General features: G+C 64.5%; 3 protein-coding genes and 1 long non-coding RNA gene across 20 annotated transcripts in view; 2 read left to right on the top strand and 2 right to left on the bottom strand.

The window, feature by feature from the left end:
• Positions 1-12,071, top strand: part of LOC117008720 — a 23,274-nt gene extending 11,203 nt beyond the window's left edge. Inside the window, exons 1-6 of one of the 7 annotated variants that reach the window (XM_033082756.2) lie at positions 667-1,028; positions 1,917-2,021; positions 2,104-2,187; positions 2,594-2,615; positions 2,706-2,785; positions 11,899-12,071. In XM_033082756.2, the coding sequence (XP_032938647.1) occupies positions 725-1,028; positions 1,917-2,021; positions 2,104-2,187; positions 2,594-2,615; positions 2,706-2,785; positions 11,899-12,008 (705 nt within the window). In that variant the 5' untranslated portion in view covers positions 667-724 and the 3' untranslated portion in view covers positions 12,009-12,071. Of the gene's footprint in view, positions 1-666; positions 1,029-1,916; positions 2,022-2,103; positions 2,188-2,593; positions 2,616-2,705; positions 2,786-2,871; positions 4,136-11,898 lie in introns of those variants that run through there. The other 6 variants (XM_033082755.1, XM_033082754.1, XM_033082760.1 and 3 more) reach the window with 6 other exon arrangements.
• On the bottom strand, positions 4,582-17,310 carry LOC117008709 (low affinity immunoglobulin gamma Fc region receptor III-like). Of its 8 annotated transcripts, none has more exons than XM_033082728.1 (11): positions 17,225-17,310; positions 16,684-16,704; positions 7,390-7,620; positions 6,897-7,157; positions 6,421-6,525; positions 6,162-6,236; positions 5,754-5,775; positions 5,565-5,666; positions 4,960-4,981; positions 4,823-4,883; positions 4,582-4,719 (listed from the first exon to the last, which is right to left on the bottom strand). In XM_033082728.1, the coding sequence occupies exons 1-11, from the start codon at positions 17,271-17,273 to the stop codon at positions 4,646-4,648; spliced, it is 1,023 nt and encodes a 340-aa protein (XP_032938619.1). In that variant the 5' UTR covers positions 17,274-17,310; the 3' UTR covers positions 4,582-4,645. The 8 variants fall into 8 exon arrangements, with proteins under 8 accessions (XP_032938619.1, XP_032938620.1, XP_032938613.1 ...); XM_033082729.1 differs by having other exon boundaries at positions 4,823-4,871; XM_033082722.1 differs by lacking the exon at positions 4,582-4,719 and having other exon boundaries at positions 6,421-6,805.
• On the top strand, positions 9,096-9,736 carry LOC117008729. Its single transcript, XR_004420348.1, has 3 exons — positions 9,096-9,182; positions 9,477-9,497; positions 9,586-9,736. It is a non-coding gene; the product is annotated as an uncharacterized LOC117008729 (long non-coding RNA).
• LOC117008715 lies at positions 12,845-14,962 on the bottom strand. 4 transcript variants are annotated; one of them, XM_033082742.2, is made up of 5 exons: positions 14,792-14,962; positions 14,603-14,704; positions 13,997-14,018; positions 13,860-13,908; positions 12,845-13,779 (listed from the first exon to the last, which is right to left on the bottom strand). In XM_033082742.2, exons 2-5 carry the CDS (start codon positions 14,668-14,670, stop codon positions 13,682-13,684), a joined length of 237 nt encoding a protein of 78 aa, XP_032938633.1. In that variant the 5' UTR covers positions 14,671-14,704; positions 14,792-14,962; the 3' UTR covers positions 12,845-13,681. The 4 variants fall into 4 exon arrangements, with proteins under 4 accessions (XP_032938633.1, XP_032938631.1, XP_032938634.1 ...); XM_033082740.2 differs by having other exon boundaries at positions 12,850-13,779; positions 13,860-13,920; XM_033082743.2 differs by having other exon boundaries at positions 12,850-13,755; positions 13,860-13,920.

Genomic DNA, 17,310 nt, shown 5'->3' with positions numbered 1-17,310 from the left:
CTGAGGGACCCCGTGAAGGAGCTGTGACCTCTGTGCGCACCCAGTCACTGCCCATCCCTGGCACCCCCATTCCCCTGGGAACCCAACCCTGGCACCCCCATTCCCTTGGGAACCCAACCCTGGCACCCCCATTCCCTTGGTCTCTCCTCCCTGGGACCCCCACCCCAGCACTGCCATTGCCCTGCACCACCATGGCCTTGATCCCATCCCATGGCTGCTCCTTCCCCCAGTGCCCCAATTCCCGAGGGTCCCCATTTTTCCCCCTGCACCCCCAGCCCCGGGACCCACATGCCCTGACACCCATCTTTGGCTCCCTGCAACACCTCAGCCTCCAAATTCGGCAACATCCTGTCCTCACCATGTCCCTCCATCACCCCCATGTCCCACAAGGTCCCCACCCTGCCCCCATCCTGTCCTCACCCTGCCCCCACCAAGGGCCACCAACAGGTGGGGACGAGAGCTGAGCTCGCTTCCTGTCCCTTGGGGCTGGGCCAGCTGTGGGGACAGAGACGGGGAGACAGGGATGGAGGACAGGAACAAGGGGACAAGGGGACCTGACCACGGGGATGTGACCCTGGGGCTGGTGAGGGTCACCTGTGCCAGCTCAGGAACAGACCAACACCGTGACCCGGGTCTCGCTGTCTCCACGGTGCAACCCGCAGCCAGCCCTGTCCCTTCTCCCTTCCAGCCCAGACCCTCGGCCTCGCTGGTGAGTCCTCGGGGGATGCCATGTCCCCGCCCCGCTGTCCCCAGCCCCGTGGTGGCCCTGGCAGGCTGGTGTCCCCTGTCACCCGCAGGTGCCCAGACCCCCCAGCTCCTGGTGGAGCCCCCCTGGACGCCGGCGGTGCTGTGGGACCGGGTGACACTGACCTGCCAGGGCTCGGGGACCGCCGGTGCCACCACCTGGTACAAGGACGGGCGGCGCTGGTGGCAGGAGGGACCCGACAGCTTCACTGTCACCGAGAGTGGCACCTACCAGTGTCAGAGACCCGGGACCGGGCTCAGCCCCCCCGTGACAGTCTCAGATGGTGAGCGGGGTTTGGGTGTCCCCAGCCTGGCACCCGCGGGGACCCCGAGGGCTCAGGGTGGGCTCAGCTCCATGGGTCACCCCCTGGTGTGACCAGAGCCTGTCCCCTGCTCTGGGGACATCCCAGAGCATCCCAGAGCGGGGGGACCCCCGTGCTGGAATTGGGGACCCCTGGTGTGACCCCATGGGGGGTCCCGGTGACATCGGGTGTGACAGGTCCCCCCTGTCCCCCAGACTGGCTGGTGCTGCAGGTGCCGGCGCGGGCGCTGCTGGAGGGGGACACGGTGACACTGCGCTGCCGGGGCTGTGGCAGACAGTCCGGTCACCTGGGTGTCCTTCTACCACAACGGGAAGAAACTGGGGACGCTTCAGGATGGGACCGAGCTGTCCCTGTCCCCTCTGCAGCTGAACCACAGCGGCCGCTACCACTGCAGGGGCATGGTGACATACTGGAGTTCGGGTGGGAGCAGTCGAGCCGGTGACAGTGACAGTGCAGGGTGAGCACCCCACAGCCGCCACCCCGACACCCCCACAGCCCCTCCCCAGGCACTCGGGATCACAAATCCCCCTCCCCCATCTCCTTCCCAGAGCTCTTCACGGTGCCGGTGCTGGAGGGTCCCCCCGAGCTCCCCGAGGGGTCCCCCCTCAATCTCAGCTGCCTCAGCACCCCCAGCCCCACGGGACCCCCCTGGGGACATCCGTGTCCCCCAGAAATCTTTCTCGTGTCCCCCCTGTGTCCCCTCATCGCTCTCTGTGTCCCCTCACCCCTCCATGGGGTGACCCCATCCCCGACATTTCCCCATCAAACCCATCCCTCCCGTGCCCCCCTCCCCCCACAGCGGGTGCCAGCCCCTCCCCCCCGGCCTCAGCCCTGTCTGTGTCCCCGCAGTGCCCGTGGCCAATGCCACCATCACCCCCGGTCCCCCGGCACTCCAGGTGACACCACTGCTGGAGGTGACACCACAGGGAACCACTGGACACCGCTGGAACACAGGTGGGGTCACATCGGGGTCATTGGGATGGCAGCAGCCCTGCAGTGACAGGTGACCCTGATGTGTCCCTTCTGTCCCCTGCAGTGGCCGCAGCCCTTGGCGGGTCCCTCCTCTTCCTGCTCCTGCTCGTGGCTGGAGCTGTGGGCTGGCACCGGTGGAACAGCATGGGTGGGTGACAATGGGGACAATGGGGGACACTGAGGGAGCTGGGGGGCCACCAAAATGTGGGGGTGATGGGGCAGCACCCACAGCCCCTGACTTGGGCAGTGCTGAGCGCTCAGGACCTTGGCTCAGGGTCCTGAAGATTTTGGGGTGATGTTGGAGGCCTGTGAAGGGATTTTGGGGATTCTTTCAATTGTCTCATTGGAATTTGGAGTTTTCTCTCACTTCCAGGCTTGAACTTCTGGGGGTCATGGGGGCTCCAGAGCACTGGGGTGGTTCAGGGGTTCTGGGGGACACCAGGGATGCTCAGGGGTCCTGGGGGAAATGGAGGGTGCAGTGGGGTTTGAGGATTCCTGAGAGGGCTCAGGGCCCTGCGGACCCCACAGTTACCCCTCCCCTCTTTCCTTTGCAGCTGCCAGGAAGCAGCAGGAAAGGTGAGTGGGGGGCTCAAACCACACTCTCCCCTTTGACCCCAACCCCCAAGCCCTCCCATTGCCTCCCACACATCCCCTTTATTCCCTCAGGGCCCCCCCGGAGCCCCCGGCCCCCCCAGAGGAGGGGGAGGTGCTGTACACCCACGTCGTGAGCACCAAGCAGCCGAGGGGTGAGTCTGGGCTGGGACACACGCAGAGGGACACGTCACCCATGAGTGTCCCCCTGCCCAGATGTCACAGCCAGTGTCTCTCGCAGCGTCCCCCCGTGCCACCACACTCCAGGATCCCCAGGTGACCTACGCGGAGCTGGCAGCGACCCATGGGCGACCGCGGGAATGCGGGGACATCTACATGAATGTGCTGTGACACTCGGGGCACTGGGGGCACTGGGGACACTGGGGACCCCACCCATGGGCACCACACTTGTAGTCCCCCCACTGCTCCCATGGGTGCCCAACATTCACGGGTAGGTGGCACAATTGGGGGTCACGTGTGAGGCTGCACAGAGCACCCAGAGCTCCCCATGACCCCTGAACCCCTCAAGGGCTTCCCCACCCTCCTTCCACTCCACCAGTGGCTCCCCATTCCACATCCAAGTGCTCCCAGACCCTCAGACACTTCCCCATTCCCTCCCCACTAGTGCTCCCAGTACCCCCAAGGGCTCCCTATTTCCCCTCCCAGTGCCTCTCCATTGCTCCCAGTAGATCCAGCTGCTTCCCATTCTCTCTCCCAGTCCCCCTGTACTCCCAGTGCCTCTGCAATGCCCCTCCCAGCACTCCCAGTACACCCACGGCTCCTCATCTCTCCTCCCAGTGCCAGGGGAACACAGGACTCGTTTCCCTCCTATTGGCACCAAAATGCAGCTTTTTGGTTCAACTGGCACAGATGGTGTTTCTTTGTTCAGCTCTGTCGGGCTTTAGGAATGGGATTCTCCAATTTGGGGCTGCCACTACAAACCAGTGCTCTGGATTCCCTTCTCCCCTGTCTCAAACCCCTCCTGTGCCGTGTTCCCCACACCATGATGTCACAAAGGCCCTGGGGGGTTCCGCAGCCTCCCCCTTTTCCAGGGCAGTGGGGATCAGGCCATGGCACAGGGTGGGGTGTGAGGGACAGGAAAAGTTGGATGTCTGGAGACATTTTGGAACAGCTGTGTGTGGCAGGGCTGGGTCAGGCCTTGCTTTTGGTGACACAGGGCCCGTGTGTCAGTCAGTCTGTCAGCCATGGCACACTGGGGACAGGGTGACGCTCTGCCAAACCCAGCTCCTGAGTGGCCGAGGGACCAGGAGTCCAACACTGGGAGAGGACCCTTGGTGGCCCAAGGGCTTAAAAGGCAGAGCAAGAGGTGGCCAAGTGTGTGACCCTGTCTGCTCTTGGAGTGTCTGCCCCATCCATGCTGGAATCCAGGAGTTGGAAACTGCCTTGGGTTAAAAGAGAAACGTCTGCCAAGGAAAGCAGGAACCTTCGGAACCTTGCTGGAATGGAAAGAGGACCAGTCCCTCCACATTGAGATAACTGTGAAAATTATGAGGCTTACAGGAAAAAATGTAAGAAAAGGAATAACAGTCAAATTATTAGAAAATGTATAAAAAGAACAGCACAAACAGCAAGATCAGAACAGAAATTTCCAACCCGCTCAGGGCTGTTTGTTCATCTTTGGTGCAGTTCTGGGCACGGCCAGCAGGGGGCGCTGCAGGGAGCACTCCCGGCCAGCAGGGGGCGCTGCAGGGAGCACTCTCCGGCCAGCAGGGGGCGCTGCAGGGAGCACTCCCGGCCAGCAGGGGGCGCCCCGGTGCCAGCTCCAACCCCTCAGGGGCCATGGCGGCCTCGGCCGGGAGGGACCAGGGCAAATCGCTCCTTTGGCAAACTCACGCTTTGCACCAATCGCTCCCGGCACCAGCACCGGCAGCGCCCGGGCACAAGAGACCAAGGCAGCAGCCCAGTGCGGGAACCTGGCGGGGACACACAGGGGGGCCCTCGGGTGGGGTCTCCAAGTGTCCCCAGTGTCCCCAGTGTCCCCAGTGTCCCCAGTGTCACAGAATGTTCTCGTAGCTGTCATTGCGGTCCCGCTGTCGCCCGTGGGGTCCCGGCAGCTCCTCGTGCTCACCTGGGGGAGGTGATGGGGGGTCCCTGTGAGAGACTCCGGGGTTGGGGACCTGGGTGGGGGTGACACCCGTGGGTGACGTGTCCCTGTCCCCCCCTGTACTCACCCCCTGCCCGCTCGGTGCCCACGACGTGGGGGTCCAGCCCAGCCCCCTCCTGCGGGGGGTCCTGTGGGGATGAGGGGGGGTCTGGGTGGTGTCTGGAGAGGGGGAACGGGGAGTCCCAGCCAGAGCCCCCCACTCACCTGTCCTGGGGCTTCCTGGAGGCTGCAAGGAAAAGGGGAGGGGGTGACCGTGGGGACCCCGGGACCCCTGAACCTTCCTGGGCAGCTCCAAGCACCCACGGCACCCCCAAATCCCAACTGCAGCCCCAAATCCCCACTGCAGCCCCAAATCCCCACTGCAGCCCCAATTCCCACCACACCCCTGATTTACCCCGGGCACCCCAAGCACCCCTGAACCCCCCAGAACTTCTGCACCTCTGCAGTGTCCCCAACGGTCCCGATGTCCCCAACCCTCTGAGCAACAAAACTCAAAGCCTGGCAGGGAGGGCACCCCCCAACTCCCCCAGGATCCCAAAAAGATCCCCCAACATTTCTGCACACTCCTCCAAGCACTCCCCAAACCCTCCAGGAGCTCCCAGTGCCACCCCAATGTTCCTCAAAGCACACCCAGGGATTCCCCTGCAGCCCAACCAAGACCCTCCAAATTCCCCCCACACCCCCCAGGACCCCCAGCCGAGGTCACTGTGGGCTCAGTTTCCCCCAGCCCTGGGTGCTGCCCCATCTCTGCCCCCACTCTGGGGGCTTCCCCTCCCTCCAGTGCCTCCCCCTTCCCAGAGTGTCACAACTTTTGCTGTAGATTGCCATAGATGTCACTGGGTTCCCAAGGTTGCCCCTGTGGCCCCCGCAGCTCCATGTAGGTGGCCTGAGGATCCTCCAGCGGGGGGGCCCTGTGGGAATAAGGGGGTGTGAGGGAGGGGATGGGAGGTGCTGGGGGTTTGGGGAAAACCCAAATCATGGTCAGAGCCTGCACTCACCTTCCCTGGAGCTTCCTGGCAGCTGCAAAGGAAAACGGGAGGGGTGACTTTGATTCCCCATCCACCCTCGGCAATCCTGAACCACCACCAGAGCCTCAATTCCCTCCAGGTCCCCCCAGTGTCCCTGATGCCCCCAGAAACCCTGAACCACCCCACTTCCCCAACACCCTGAGCCCCCAGAACCCCAAGCCTGGCAGGGAGGGGCACCCCCTGAATTCCCCAAAAAGCCCTGAGAGAACCCCCAACATCCCTGCACGACCCTTCAGCACCTCCCAGACACCCCAGGGCCCTGAGCCAAGGTCACTGGGGGCTCAGCCCCTCCCGAGTCAGGGTTGTGGGTGCCACCCCTCCTTCTCTGGGGTCTTCCCACCACTCTCCAGGACCCCCATTGTCCCCATTGTCACCCACACATGCGGTGACCACAGCAAACGGCCACAATGAGAAGGACCAGGAACAGCAGGGACCCAAAGACGCCTGCAAGCACTGCAGGAAATAGAGGGGGACACACCGGGGTCACCCCAGAGGTTCTGCAATCCCAGAGACCTCATGAGCTCCCCTCCTGTGCCCTGTTCCATTGGTGTCACTGCCAGGGACAGAGCGGGGGTGACCCTGGGTCATCTGTGATCCGGGGGTCTCAGACCCACACGGGAACCCCGAGTGACCCCACCTGTGTTCCAGAGGTGTCCAGTGGTTCCCTGTGGTGTCACCTCCAGCAGTGGTGTCACCTGGAGTGCCGGGGGACCGGGGGTGATGGTGGCATTGGCCACGGGCACTGCGGGGACACAGACAGGGCTGAGGCCGGGGGGAGGGGCTGGCACCCGCTGTGGGGGGAGGGGGGCACGGGAGGGATGGGTTTGATGGGGAAATGTCGGGGATGGGGTCACCCCATGGAGGGGTGAGGGGACACAGGGCAGACACGAGAAAGATTTCTGGGGGACACGGATGTCCCCAGGGGGGTCCCGTGGGGCTGGGGGTGCTGAGGCAGCTGAGATTGAGGGGGGACCCCTCGGGGAGCTCGGGGGGACCCTCCAGCACCGGCACCGGGAAGAGCTCTGGGAAGGAGATGGGGGAGGGGGATTTGTGAGCCCGAGTGCCTGGGGAGGGGCAGTGGGGGTGTCGGGGTGGTGGCTGTGGGGTGCTCACCCTGCACTGTCACTGCCACCGGCTCCGACTGCTCCCACCGCCCCAAGAAACCCAGCCAGCCCCTGCAGTGGTAGTGGCCGCTGTGGTTCCGCTGCAGAGGGGACAAGGACAGCTCGGTCCCATTCTGAAGCGTCCCCAATTCCTTCCCGTCGCGGTAGAAGGACACCGAGGTGACCGGATTGTTCTGCCAGACCCGGCAGCGCAGTGTCACCGTGTCCCCCTCCAGCAGCGCCCGCGCCGGCACCTGCAGCACCAGCCAGTCTGGGGGACAGGGGGGACCTGTCACACCCGATGTCACCGGGACCCCCCATGGGGTCACACCAGGGGTCCCCAATTCCAGCACGGGGTCCCCCCGCTCTGGGATGCTCTGGGATGTCCCCAGAGCAGGGGACAGGCTCTGGTCACACCAGGGGGTGACCCATGGAGCTGAGCCCACCCTGAGCCCTCGGGGTCCCCGCGGGTGCCAGGCTGGGGACACCCAAACCCCGCTCACCATCTGAGACTGTCACGGGGGGGCTGAGCCCGGTCCCGGGTCTCTGACACTGGTAGGTGCCACTCCTGGTGACAGTGAAGATGTCGGGTCCCTCCTGTCCCCAGGCTCGCCCGTCCTTGTACCAGGTGGTGGCACCGGCGGTCCCCGAGCCCTGGCAGGTCAGTGTCACCCGGTCCCACAGCACCGCCGGCGTCCAGGGGGGCTCCACCAGGAGCTGGGGGGTCTGGGCACCTGCGGGTGACAGGGGACACCAGCCTGCCAGGGCCACCACGGGGCTGGGGACAGCGGGGCGGGGACATGGCATCCCCCGAGGACTCACCAGCGAGGCCGAGGGTCTGGGCTGGAAGGGAGAAGGGACAGGGCTGGCTGGGGGTGGCACCGTGGGGACAACGGGACACGGGGCGGGGTGTGGGGCTGTCCCCGAGCTGGCACAGGTCACCCCCACCATCCCCAGGGCCACATCCCCATGGTCAGGTCCCCTTGTCCCCCTGTCCCTGTCCCCACAGCTGCCCCAGCCCCAAGGTTCCAAACCCCACATCCCTGCCCCCACATCCCAGTTCCCCTGTTCCTGTCCCTCTGTCCCATTCCTGTCCCCCTGTCCCTTTCCTGTCCCCATATCCCTCACCCCACAGCAGCAGCGCCACCTTCCCGGCCATCCCGCTGTCCCCGGCCATGGACACTGGCTGTCACTCGCTGCTGGGACCACTTGTCCCCTGTGTGGGGACTCTTCGGATAAAGGGAAGGAAGCGAGCTCAGATCTTATCTCGCTGTGTTGGTCGCTCATGGTGGGGGCTGGGTGGCCTCAAGCTGAGGTCAGGCTTTGGGCAGGGTGGGGACAGGCTGGGGACAAGTCTGGTGGACACAAGGTGGGATACAATGTTCCCAGGAGTGGGGGGCTCAGAGGGTGTGGGGAGTCAGGGATGGGGTCTGGGGGAATTGGGGGTCCTGAGGAGGGGGAGTCACCAGGGCTGGGGGGACTCAGGGGATCCCCAGGGTCTCCCCACTCTGGGGGACACAGACCCAGAGCCCCTCGGAATCTGCCTGGGAGTGACCCCAGGCCACCAACACATTGGGCGGGCTGTGCTGGGTCACCCCAAAATCTGAGGCACCCAGGGAAGGAGCTGTGACCCACGGGCCTGCCCAGCCACTGCCCATCCCTGGCACCCCCATTCCCCTGGGACTCCAATCAAGGGACCCCCATTCCTTCTGTCCCCCCTCTCTGGGACCCCATCCCAGCACTGCCATTCCCCAGGATCTCCATGGCCCAGGACCCCCATTCCCAAGGAATCTCTCCCCCAAATTCCATCCCTGAGAATCCCCCTCCTCCAGGACCTTGATTCTCCCAGCACCCTCCATTCCCCAGCGTCCTCAGCCCTGGGACCCCATCCCTGACCCCAAATCCCTGGAGCCCCCATTCCCCTGGGACTCCAATCCCTGAGTCCCCCCAGCCCTGGTGACTCCCCCTCCTCAGGAACCCCCAATTCCCCCAGACCCCATCCCTGGCTCCCCAAACCCTCTGAGTCCCCCACTCCTGGGAGCTCCATGTCCCACCTGGTGCCAACCAGCCTTGTCCCCAACCTGTCCCCACCCTGCCCAAAGCCTGACCTCAGCTTGTGGCCACCCTGCCCCCACCGTGAGCCACCACCACAGTGAGATAAGACCGGACCTCGCTTCCTTCCCTTTCATCCGAACAACCGCCAGCAAGGGGACAGGTGGCCCCAGCAGCGAGTGACAGCCAGTGCCGATGGCCGGGGACAGCGGGATGGCCGGGAAGGTGGCGCTGCTCCTGTGGGGTGAGGGATATGGGGACAGGAATGGGACAGGGGGACAGGAATGGGACAGGGGGACAGGGCATGTGGGGACAGAGATGTGGGGTTTGGCACCTTGGGGCTGGGCATGCTGTGGGGACAGGGGGACAGGGATGGAGCAGAGGGACAAGGGGAACAAAAGGACATGGCCATGGGGATGTGGCCCTGTGGGGCTGGCGGGGGTGACCTGTGCCAGCTCGGGGACAGCCCCACACCCCCCCGTGTCCCGCTGTCCCCACGGTGCCACCCCCAGCCAGCCCTGTCCCTTCTCCCTTCCAGCCCAGACCCTCGGCCTCGCTGGTGAGTCCTCGGGGGATGCCATGTCCCCGCCCCGCTGTCCCCAGCCCCGTGGTGGCCCTGGCAGGCTGGTGTCCCCTGTCACCCGCAGGTGCCCAGACCCCCCAGCTCCTGGTGGAGCCCCCCTGGACGCCGGCGGTGCTGTGGGACCGGGTGACACTGACCTGCCAGGGCTCGGGGACCGCCGGTGACACCACCTGGTACAAGGACGGGCGGCAGCTGGTGGCTGAAGGGACACGACAGCTTCACTGTCACCGAGAGTGGCACCTACCAGTGTCAGAGACCTGGGACCGGAGCTCAGCCCCCCTGTGACAGTCTCAGATGGTGAGCGGGGTTTGGGTGTCCCCAGCCTGGCACCCGCGGGGACCCCGAGGGCTCAGGGTGGGCTCAGCTCCATGGGTCACCCCCTGGTGTGACCAGAGCCTGTCCCCTGCTCTGGGGACATCCCAGAGCATCCCAGAGCAGGGGGACCCCGTGCTGGAATTGGGGACCCCTGGTGTGACCCCATGGGGGGGTCCCGGTGACATCGGGTGTGACAGGTCCCCCCTGTCCCCCAGACTGGCTGGTGCTGCAGGTGCCGGCGCGGGCGCTGCTGGAGGGGGACACGGTGACACTGCGCTGCCGGGTGTGGCAGAAACAATCCGGTCACCTCGGTGTCCTTCTACCACGACGGGAAGAAACTGGGGACGCTTCAGGATGGGACCGAGCTGTTCCTGTCCCCTCTGCAGCGGAACCACAGCGGCCACTACCACTGCAGGGGCCTGGTGACATACTGGAGTTCCGGGTGGGAGCAGTCGGCTCCGGTGTCAGTGACAGTGCAGGGTGAGCACCCCACAGCCGCCACCCCGACACCCCCACAGCCCCTCCCCAGGCACTCGGGATCACAAATCCCCCTTCCCCATCTCTTTCCCAGAGCTCTTCACGGTGCCAGTGCTGTAGGGTCCCCCCGAGCTCCCCGAGGGGTCCCCCCTCAATCTCAGCTGCCTCAGCATCCCCAGCCCCCTGCGGCCCCCAGCCCCCCTCCTGTACCGCTTCTACCGGGACGGGCAGTTGGTTGGGGGCCCGCAGGGGTCCCTGCAGCTCCTGCTGCCCGCCGTGGGGGTCTCCCACTCGGGGAATTACAGCTGCGAGGTGAAATCCGAGGGTGGGGCTGTGCGGAAGAGCAGCGCCCGGCTCGGCGTCACGGTGTGCAGTGAGTGCAGGGATGGGCACGGGGAGCCCCCACAGCCCCACGGAACTTCCCTGGGGACATCCGTGTCCCCCAGAAATCTTTCTCGTGTCCCCTCGCCTCTCCCCTGTGTCCCCTCATCGTTCTCTGTGTCCCCTCACCCCTCCATGGGGTGACCCCATCCCCCACATTTCCCCATCAAACCCATCCCTCCCGTGCCCCCCTCCCCCCACAGCGGGTGCCAGCCCCTCCCCCCGGCCTCAGCCCTGTCTGTGTCCCCGCAGTGCCCGTGGCCAATGCCACCATCACCCCCGGTCCCCCGGCACTCCAGGTGACACCACTGCTGGAGGTGACACCACAGGGAACCACTGGACACCGCTGGAACACAGGTGGGGTCACTCAGGGTCATTGGGATGGCAGGAGCCCTGCAGTGACAGGTGACCCTGATGTGTCCCTTCTGTCCCCTGCAGTGGCCGCAGCCCTTGGCGGGTCCCTCCTCTTCCTGCTCCTGCTCGTGGCTGGAGCTGTGGGCTGGCACCGGTGGAACAGCATGGGTGGGTGACAATGGGGACAATGGGGACACTGGGGAGCTGAGGGGCCACCAAAATGTGGGGGTGATGGGGCAGCACCCACAGCACCCTGACATGGGAAGTGCTGAGCGCTCAGGACCTTGGCTCAGGGTCCTGAAGGATTTGGGGTGGTGTTGGAGGCCTGTGAAGGGATTTTGGGGATTCTTTCAATTGTCTCATTGGAATTTGGAGGTTCTCCCTCACTTCCAGGCTTGAGCTTCTGGTGGCTCGGAGGCTCCAGACCATTGGCGTGGTTCAGGAGTTCTGGGGGCACCAGGGATGCTCAGGGGTCCTGGGGGAAATGGAGGGTGCAGTGGGGTTTGAGGATTCCTGAGAGGGCTCAGGGCCCTGCGGACCCCACAGTTACCCCTCCCCTCTTTCCTTTGCAGCTGCCAGGAAGCAGCAGGAAAGGTGAGTGGGGGGCTCAAACCACACTCTCCCCTTTGACCCCAACCCCCAAGCCCTCCCATTGCCTCCCACACATCCCCTTTATTCCCTCAGGGCCCCCCCGGAGCCCCCGGCCCCCCCAGAGGAGGGGGAGGTGCTGTACACCCAGGTCGTGAGCACCAAGCAGCCGGGGGGTGAGTCCGGGCTGGGACACACGCACAGGGACACGTCACCCATGAGTGTCCCCCTGCCCAGATGTCACAGTCAGTGTCTCTTGCAGCGTCCCCCCGTGCCACCACACTCCAGGATCCCCAGGTGACCTACGCAGAGCTGGCAGCGACCCATGGGCAACCGCGGGAATGCGGGGACATCTACATGAATGTGCTGTGACACTCGAGGCACTGGGGGCACTGGGGGCACTGGGGACAATTGGGGGACCCCACTCATGGGCACCACACATGTGTGTTCCCCCCATTGCTCCCATGGGTGCCCAACATTCACGGGTATTTGGCACAATTGGGGGTCACGTGTGAGGCTGCACAGAGCACCCAGAGCTCCCCATGACCCCTGAACCCCTAAGGGCTTCCCCACCTCCCTCCCACTGCCACCAGTGGCTCCCCATTCCACATCCAAGTGCTCCCAGAACCCTCAGACACTTCCCCATTCCCTCCCCACTGTGCTCCCAGTACCCCCAAGGGCTCCCTATTTCCCCTCCCAGTGCCTCTCCATTGCTCCCAGTAGATCCAAGCTGCTTCCCATTCTCCCTCCCAGTCCCCCTGTACTCCCAGTGCCTCTGCAATGCCCCTCCCAGCACTCCCAGTACACCCACGGCTCCTCATCTCTCCTCCCAGTGCCACGGGAACACAGGACTCGTTTCCCTCTTACTTGGCACCAAAATGCAGCTTTTTGGTTCAACTGGCACAGATGGTGTTTCTTTGTTCAGCTCTGTCGGGCTTTAGGAATGGGATTCTCCAGTTTGGGGCTGCCACTACAAACCAGTGCTCTGGATTCCCTTCTCCCCTGTCTCAAACCCCTCCTGGGCCGTGTTCCCCACACCATGATGTCACAAAGGCCCTGGGGGGTTCCGCAGCCTCCCCCTTTTCCAGGGCAGTGGGGATCAGGCCATGGCACAGGGTGGGGTGTGAGGGACAGGAACAGTTGGATGTCTGGAGACATTTTGGATCAGCTGTGTGTGGCAGGGCTGGGTCAGGCCTTGTTTTTGGTGACATAGGGCCCCATGTGTTAATCAGTCTGTGAACCATGGGTCACTGGGGACAGGGTGACGCTCTGCCAAACCCAGCTCCTGAGTGGCCGAGGGACCTGAAGTCCCTGGGAGAGGGCCCTTGGTGGCCCAAGGGCTTAAAAGGCAGAGCAAGAGGTGGCCAAGTTTCTGAACCTGTCTGCTCTCGGAGTGTCTGCCCCATTCACGCTGGAATCCAAGAGTTGGAAACCATCTTGGTTACAAAGAGAAACATCTGCCAAGGAAAGCAGGAACCTTCGGGAACCTTCTTGGAATGGAAAGAGGACCCGTCCCTCCACACTGAGATAACTGTGAAAATTATGGGGCTTACAGGAAAAAATGTAAGAAAAGGAATAACAGTCAAATTATTAGAAAATTTATTAAAATAGAACTGAACAAACAGCAAGAGCAGAACAGAAATTTCCAACCCGCTCAGGGCTGTTTGTTCATCTTTGGTGCAGTTCTGGGCACGGCCAGCAGGGGGCGCTGCAGGGAGCACTCCCGGCCAGCAGGGGGCGCTGCAGGGAGCACTCCCGGCCAGCAGGGGGCGCTGCACGGGAGCACTTCCGGCCAGCAGGGGGCGCCCCGGTGCCAGCTCCAACCCCTCAGGGGCCATGGCGGCCTCGGCCGGGAGGGACCAGGGCAAATCGCTCCTTTGGCAAACTCACGCTTTGCACCAATCGCTCCCGGCACCAGCACCGGCAGCGCCCGGGCACAAGAGACCAAGGCAGCAGCCCAGTGCGGGAACCTGGCGGGGGACACACAGGGGGGGCCCTCGGGTGGGGTCTCCAAGTGTCCCCAGTGTCCCCAGTGTCCCCCAGTGTCACAGAATGTTCTCGTAGCTGTCATTGGGGTCCCGCTGTCGCCCGTGGGGTCCCGGCAGCTCCTCGTGCTCACCTGGGGGAGGTGATGGGGGGGTCCCTGTGAGAGACTCCGGGGTTGGGGACCTGGGTGGGGGTGACACCCGTGGGTGACGTGTCCCTGTCCCCCCCTGTACTCACCCCCTGCCCGCTCGGTGCCCACGACGTGGGGGTCCAGCCCAGCCCCATCCTGCGGGGGGTCCTGTGGGGATAAGGGGGGGTCTGGGTGGTGTCTGGAGAGGGGGAACGGGGAGTTCCAGCCAGAGCCCCCCACTCACCTGTCCTGGGGCTTCCTGGAGGCTGCAAGGAAAAGGGGAGGGGGTGACCGTGGGGACCCCGGGACCCCTGAACCTTCCTGGGCAGCTCCAAGCACCCACGGCACCCCCAAATCCCAAATGCACCCCCAAATCCCCACTGCAGCCCCAAATCCCAAATGCACCCCCAATTCCCATCGCACCCCTTATTTACCCCGGGCACCCCAAGCACCCCTGAACCCCCCAGAACTTCTGCACCTCTGCAGTGTCCCCAACAGCCCCGATGTCCCCAACACTCTGAGCAACAAAACTCAAAGCCTGGCAGGGAGGGGCACCCCCCAACTCCCCCAGGATCTCAAGAAGATCCCCCAACATTTCTGCACGCTCCTCCAAGCACTCCCTAAACCCTCCAGGAGCTCCCAGTGCCACCCCAATGTTCCTCAAAGCACACCCAGGGATTCCCCCGGAGCCCAACCAAGACCCTCCAAATTTCCCCCACATCTCCCAGGACCCCCAGCCGAGGTCACTGTGGGCTCAGTTTCCCCCAGCCCTGGGTGCTGCCCCATCTCTGCCCCCACTCTGGGGGCTTCCCCTCCCTCCAGTGCCTCCCCCTTCCCAGAGTGTCACAACTTTTGCTGTAGATTGCCATAGATGTCACTGGGTTCCCAAGGTTGCCCATGTGGCCCCCGCAGCTCCATGTAGGTGGCCTGAGGATCCTCCAGCGGGGGGGCCCTGTGGGAATAAGGGGGTGTGAGGGAGGGGATGGGAGGTGCTGGGGGTTTGGGGAAAACCCAAATCAGGGTCAGAGCCTGCACTCACCTTTCCTGGAGCTTCCTGGCAGCTGCAAAGGAAAACTGGAGGGGTGACTTTGATTCCCCATCCACCCTCGGCAATCCTGAACCACCACCAGAGCCTCAATTCCCTCCAGGTCCCCCCAGTGTCCCTGATGCCCCTCAGAAACCCTGAACCACCCAACTTTGCTAACCCCTGAGCCACCCAGAACCCCAAGCCTGGCAGGGAGGGGCACCCCCTGAATTCCCCAAAAAGCCCTGAGAGAACCCCCAACATCCCTGCACGACCCTTCAGCACCTCCCAGACACCCCAGGGCCCTGAGCCAAGGTCACTGGGGGCTCAGCCCCTCCCGAGTCAGGGCTGTGGGTGCCACCCCCCTTCTCTGGGGGCCTTCCCACCACTCTCCAGGACCCCCATTGTCCCCATTGTCACCCACCCATGTTGTTCCACCAGTGCCAGCCCACAGCTCCAGCCACGAGCAGGAGCAGGAAGAGGAGGGACCCGCCAAGGCCTGCGGCCACTGCTGGGGACAGAAGGGACACATCAGGGTCACCTGTCACTGCAGGGCTCCTGCAATCCCAATGACCCCGTGTGACCCCACCTGTGTTCCAGCGGTGTCCAGTGGTTCCCTGTGGTGTCACCTCCAGCAGTGGTGTCACCTGGAGTGCCAGGGGACCGGGGGTGATGGTGGCATTGGCCACGGGCACTGCGGGGACACAGACAGGGCTGAGGCCGGGGGGAGGGGCTGGCACCCGGTATTGGGGGAGGGGGGCACGGGAGAGATGATTTTGATGGGGAAATGTCGTGGATGGGGTCACCCCATGGAGGGGTGAGGGGACACAGAGAGCGATGAGGGGACACAGGGCAGAGGTGGGGGGACACGAGAAAGATTTCTGTGGGACACAGATGTCCCCAGGGGGTGTCCCCTGGGGGCTGGGGGTGTTGAGGCAGATGAGATTGAGGGAGGACCCCTCGGGGAGATCAGGGGGACCCTCCAGCACCAGCACCGTGAAAAGCTCTGGGAAGGAGATGGGGGAGGGGGATTTGTGAGCCCGAGTGCCTGGGGAGGGGCTGTGGGGGTGTCGGGGTGGCGGCTGTGGGGTGCTCACCCTGCACTGTCAGTGCCACCGCTGCCGAAAGCTCCCACCCCCGATCTTTCACCAGGCCCCTGCAGTGGTAGCGGCCACTGTGGTTCAGCTGCAGAGGGGACAGGGACAGCTCGGTCCCATCCTGAAGCGTCCCCAGTTTCTTCCCATCGTGGTAGAAGGACACCGAGGTGACCGACAGGTCTGGCCTGCCCCGGCAGCGCAGTGTCACCGTGTCCCCCTCCAGCAGCGCCCGCGCCGGCACCTGCAGCACCAGCGGGTCTGGGGGACAGGGGGGACCTGTCACACCCGATGTCACCGGGACCCCCGATGGGGTCACACCAGGGGTCCCCAATTCCAGCACTGGGGTCTCCCCTCTCTGGGATGCTCTGGGATGTCCCCAGAGCAGGGGACAGGCTCTGGTCACACCAGGGGGTGACCCATGGAGCTGAGCCCACCCTGAGCCCTCGTGGTGCCCGCAGGTGCCAGGCTGGGGACACCCAAACCCCCCTCACCATTTGAGACTGTCACAGGGGGGCTGAGCCCTGTCCTGGGTCTCTCACACATGTAGGTGCCATTGTCGGTGACAGTGAATTTTTCGCGTCCCTCCAGTACCCAGAGCCACTCGTCCTTGTACCAGGCAGTGGCACCAGCGGTCCCCAAGCCCTGGCAGGTCAGTGTCACCCAGTCCCACAGCACCGCCGGTGTCCAGGGGGGCTCCACCAGGAGCTGGGTGCTCAGGGCACCTGCGGGTGACAGGGGACACCAGCCTGCCAGGGCCACCACGGGGCTGGGGACAGCGGGGCGGGGACATGGCATCCCCTGAGGACTCACCAGCGAGGCCGAGGGTCTGGGCTGGAAGGGAGAAGGGACAGGGCTGGCTGGGGGTGACACTGTGGGGACAGCAGTACTGGGACACAGGGTGTGGTGTGTGTCTCTGAGCTGCCCTTGTGTGGCACGGACCCCTTGGGGACAAGGACACCTCGGCTACCCCATAGTCAGTCAGGACATGTGGGCACTGTGGGCACACCCGAACTGGGGACGCCACGGCAGCACCATGCCAGCACAGGTCTCCAGGTCCATAATGCCTCCCCAAATCCTTGTCCCACCATTACTCTCCAAATGTTTCCTGTCTCCACATTCCTGTCCCCAAATTACTCTTCCCCATCCTAGTTCCCCTGTTCCCGTTCCGCCTGTTCCTGTCCCCAGGGACACCCCACGACTCTGGTCACACTGGGGTCCATGCCCATGCCCTGGCTCTGCTGGCCTTGGGGACCTCAGGGGATCCCGCAGCCCCCCTGTGCCCCCTCCCCACCGCTCTCTGCCTCACCGGGGCCCATCCCCGGGGCGTCAGGCCCGTGCCCGGGGCACTCACCCCACAGGAGCAGCGCCACCTTCCCGGCCATCCCGCTGTCCCCGGCCATGGGCACTGGCTGTCACTCACTGTTTTGGCTCCCTGTC

This window comes from Catharus ustulatus, chromosome 30 (genome assembly GCF_009819885.2).
Source record: "Catharus ustulatus isolate bCatUst1 chromosome 30, bCatUst1.pri.v2, whole genome shotgun sequence".
NCBI classification, from domain to species: Eukaryota; Metazoa; Chordata; class Aves; order Passeriformes; family Turdidae; genus Catharus; species Catharus ustulatus.
Note: the sequence above shows the minus strand (reverse complement) of the source record. Positions and strands in the feature narration are given on the sequence as shown.

What these genes read in the sequence shown, in the direction of transcription:
- LOC117008715 (XM_033082740.2), bottom strand. Translation starts at nt 14,852, where the DNA reads ATGGGGAATCAAAGTCACCCCTCCAGTTTTCCTTTGCAGCTGCCAGGA. An exon ending in TCCAGGAAGCCCCAGGACAG is followed by an intron (nt 13,921 to 13,996) that starts GTGAGTGGGGGG and finishes TTATCCCCACAG; the next exon opens with GACCCCCCGCAGGATGGGGC. An exon ending in GGGCACCGAGCGGGCAGGGG is followed by an intron (nt 13,780 to 13,859) that starts GTGAGTACAGGG and finishes AGTCTCTCACAG; the next exon opens with GGACCCCCCCATCACCTCCC.
- LOC117008709 (XM_033082722.1), bottom strand. Translation starts at nt 17,273, where the DNA reads ATGGCCGGGGACAGCGGGATGGCCGGGAAGGTGGCGCTGCTCCTGTGG. An exon ending in GGTGGCGCTGCTCCTGTGGG is followed by an intron (nt 16,705 to 17,224) that starts GTGAGTGCCCCG and finishes TCTCCCTTCCAG; the next exon opens with CCCAGACCCTCGGCCTCGCT. An exon ending in CCCCGTGACAGTCTCAGATG is followed by an intron (nt 7,158 to 7,389) that starts GTGAGCGGGGTT and finishes CCTGTCCCCCAG; the next exon opens with ACTGGCTGGTGCTGCAGGTG.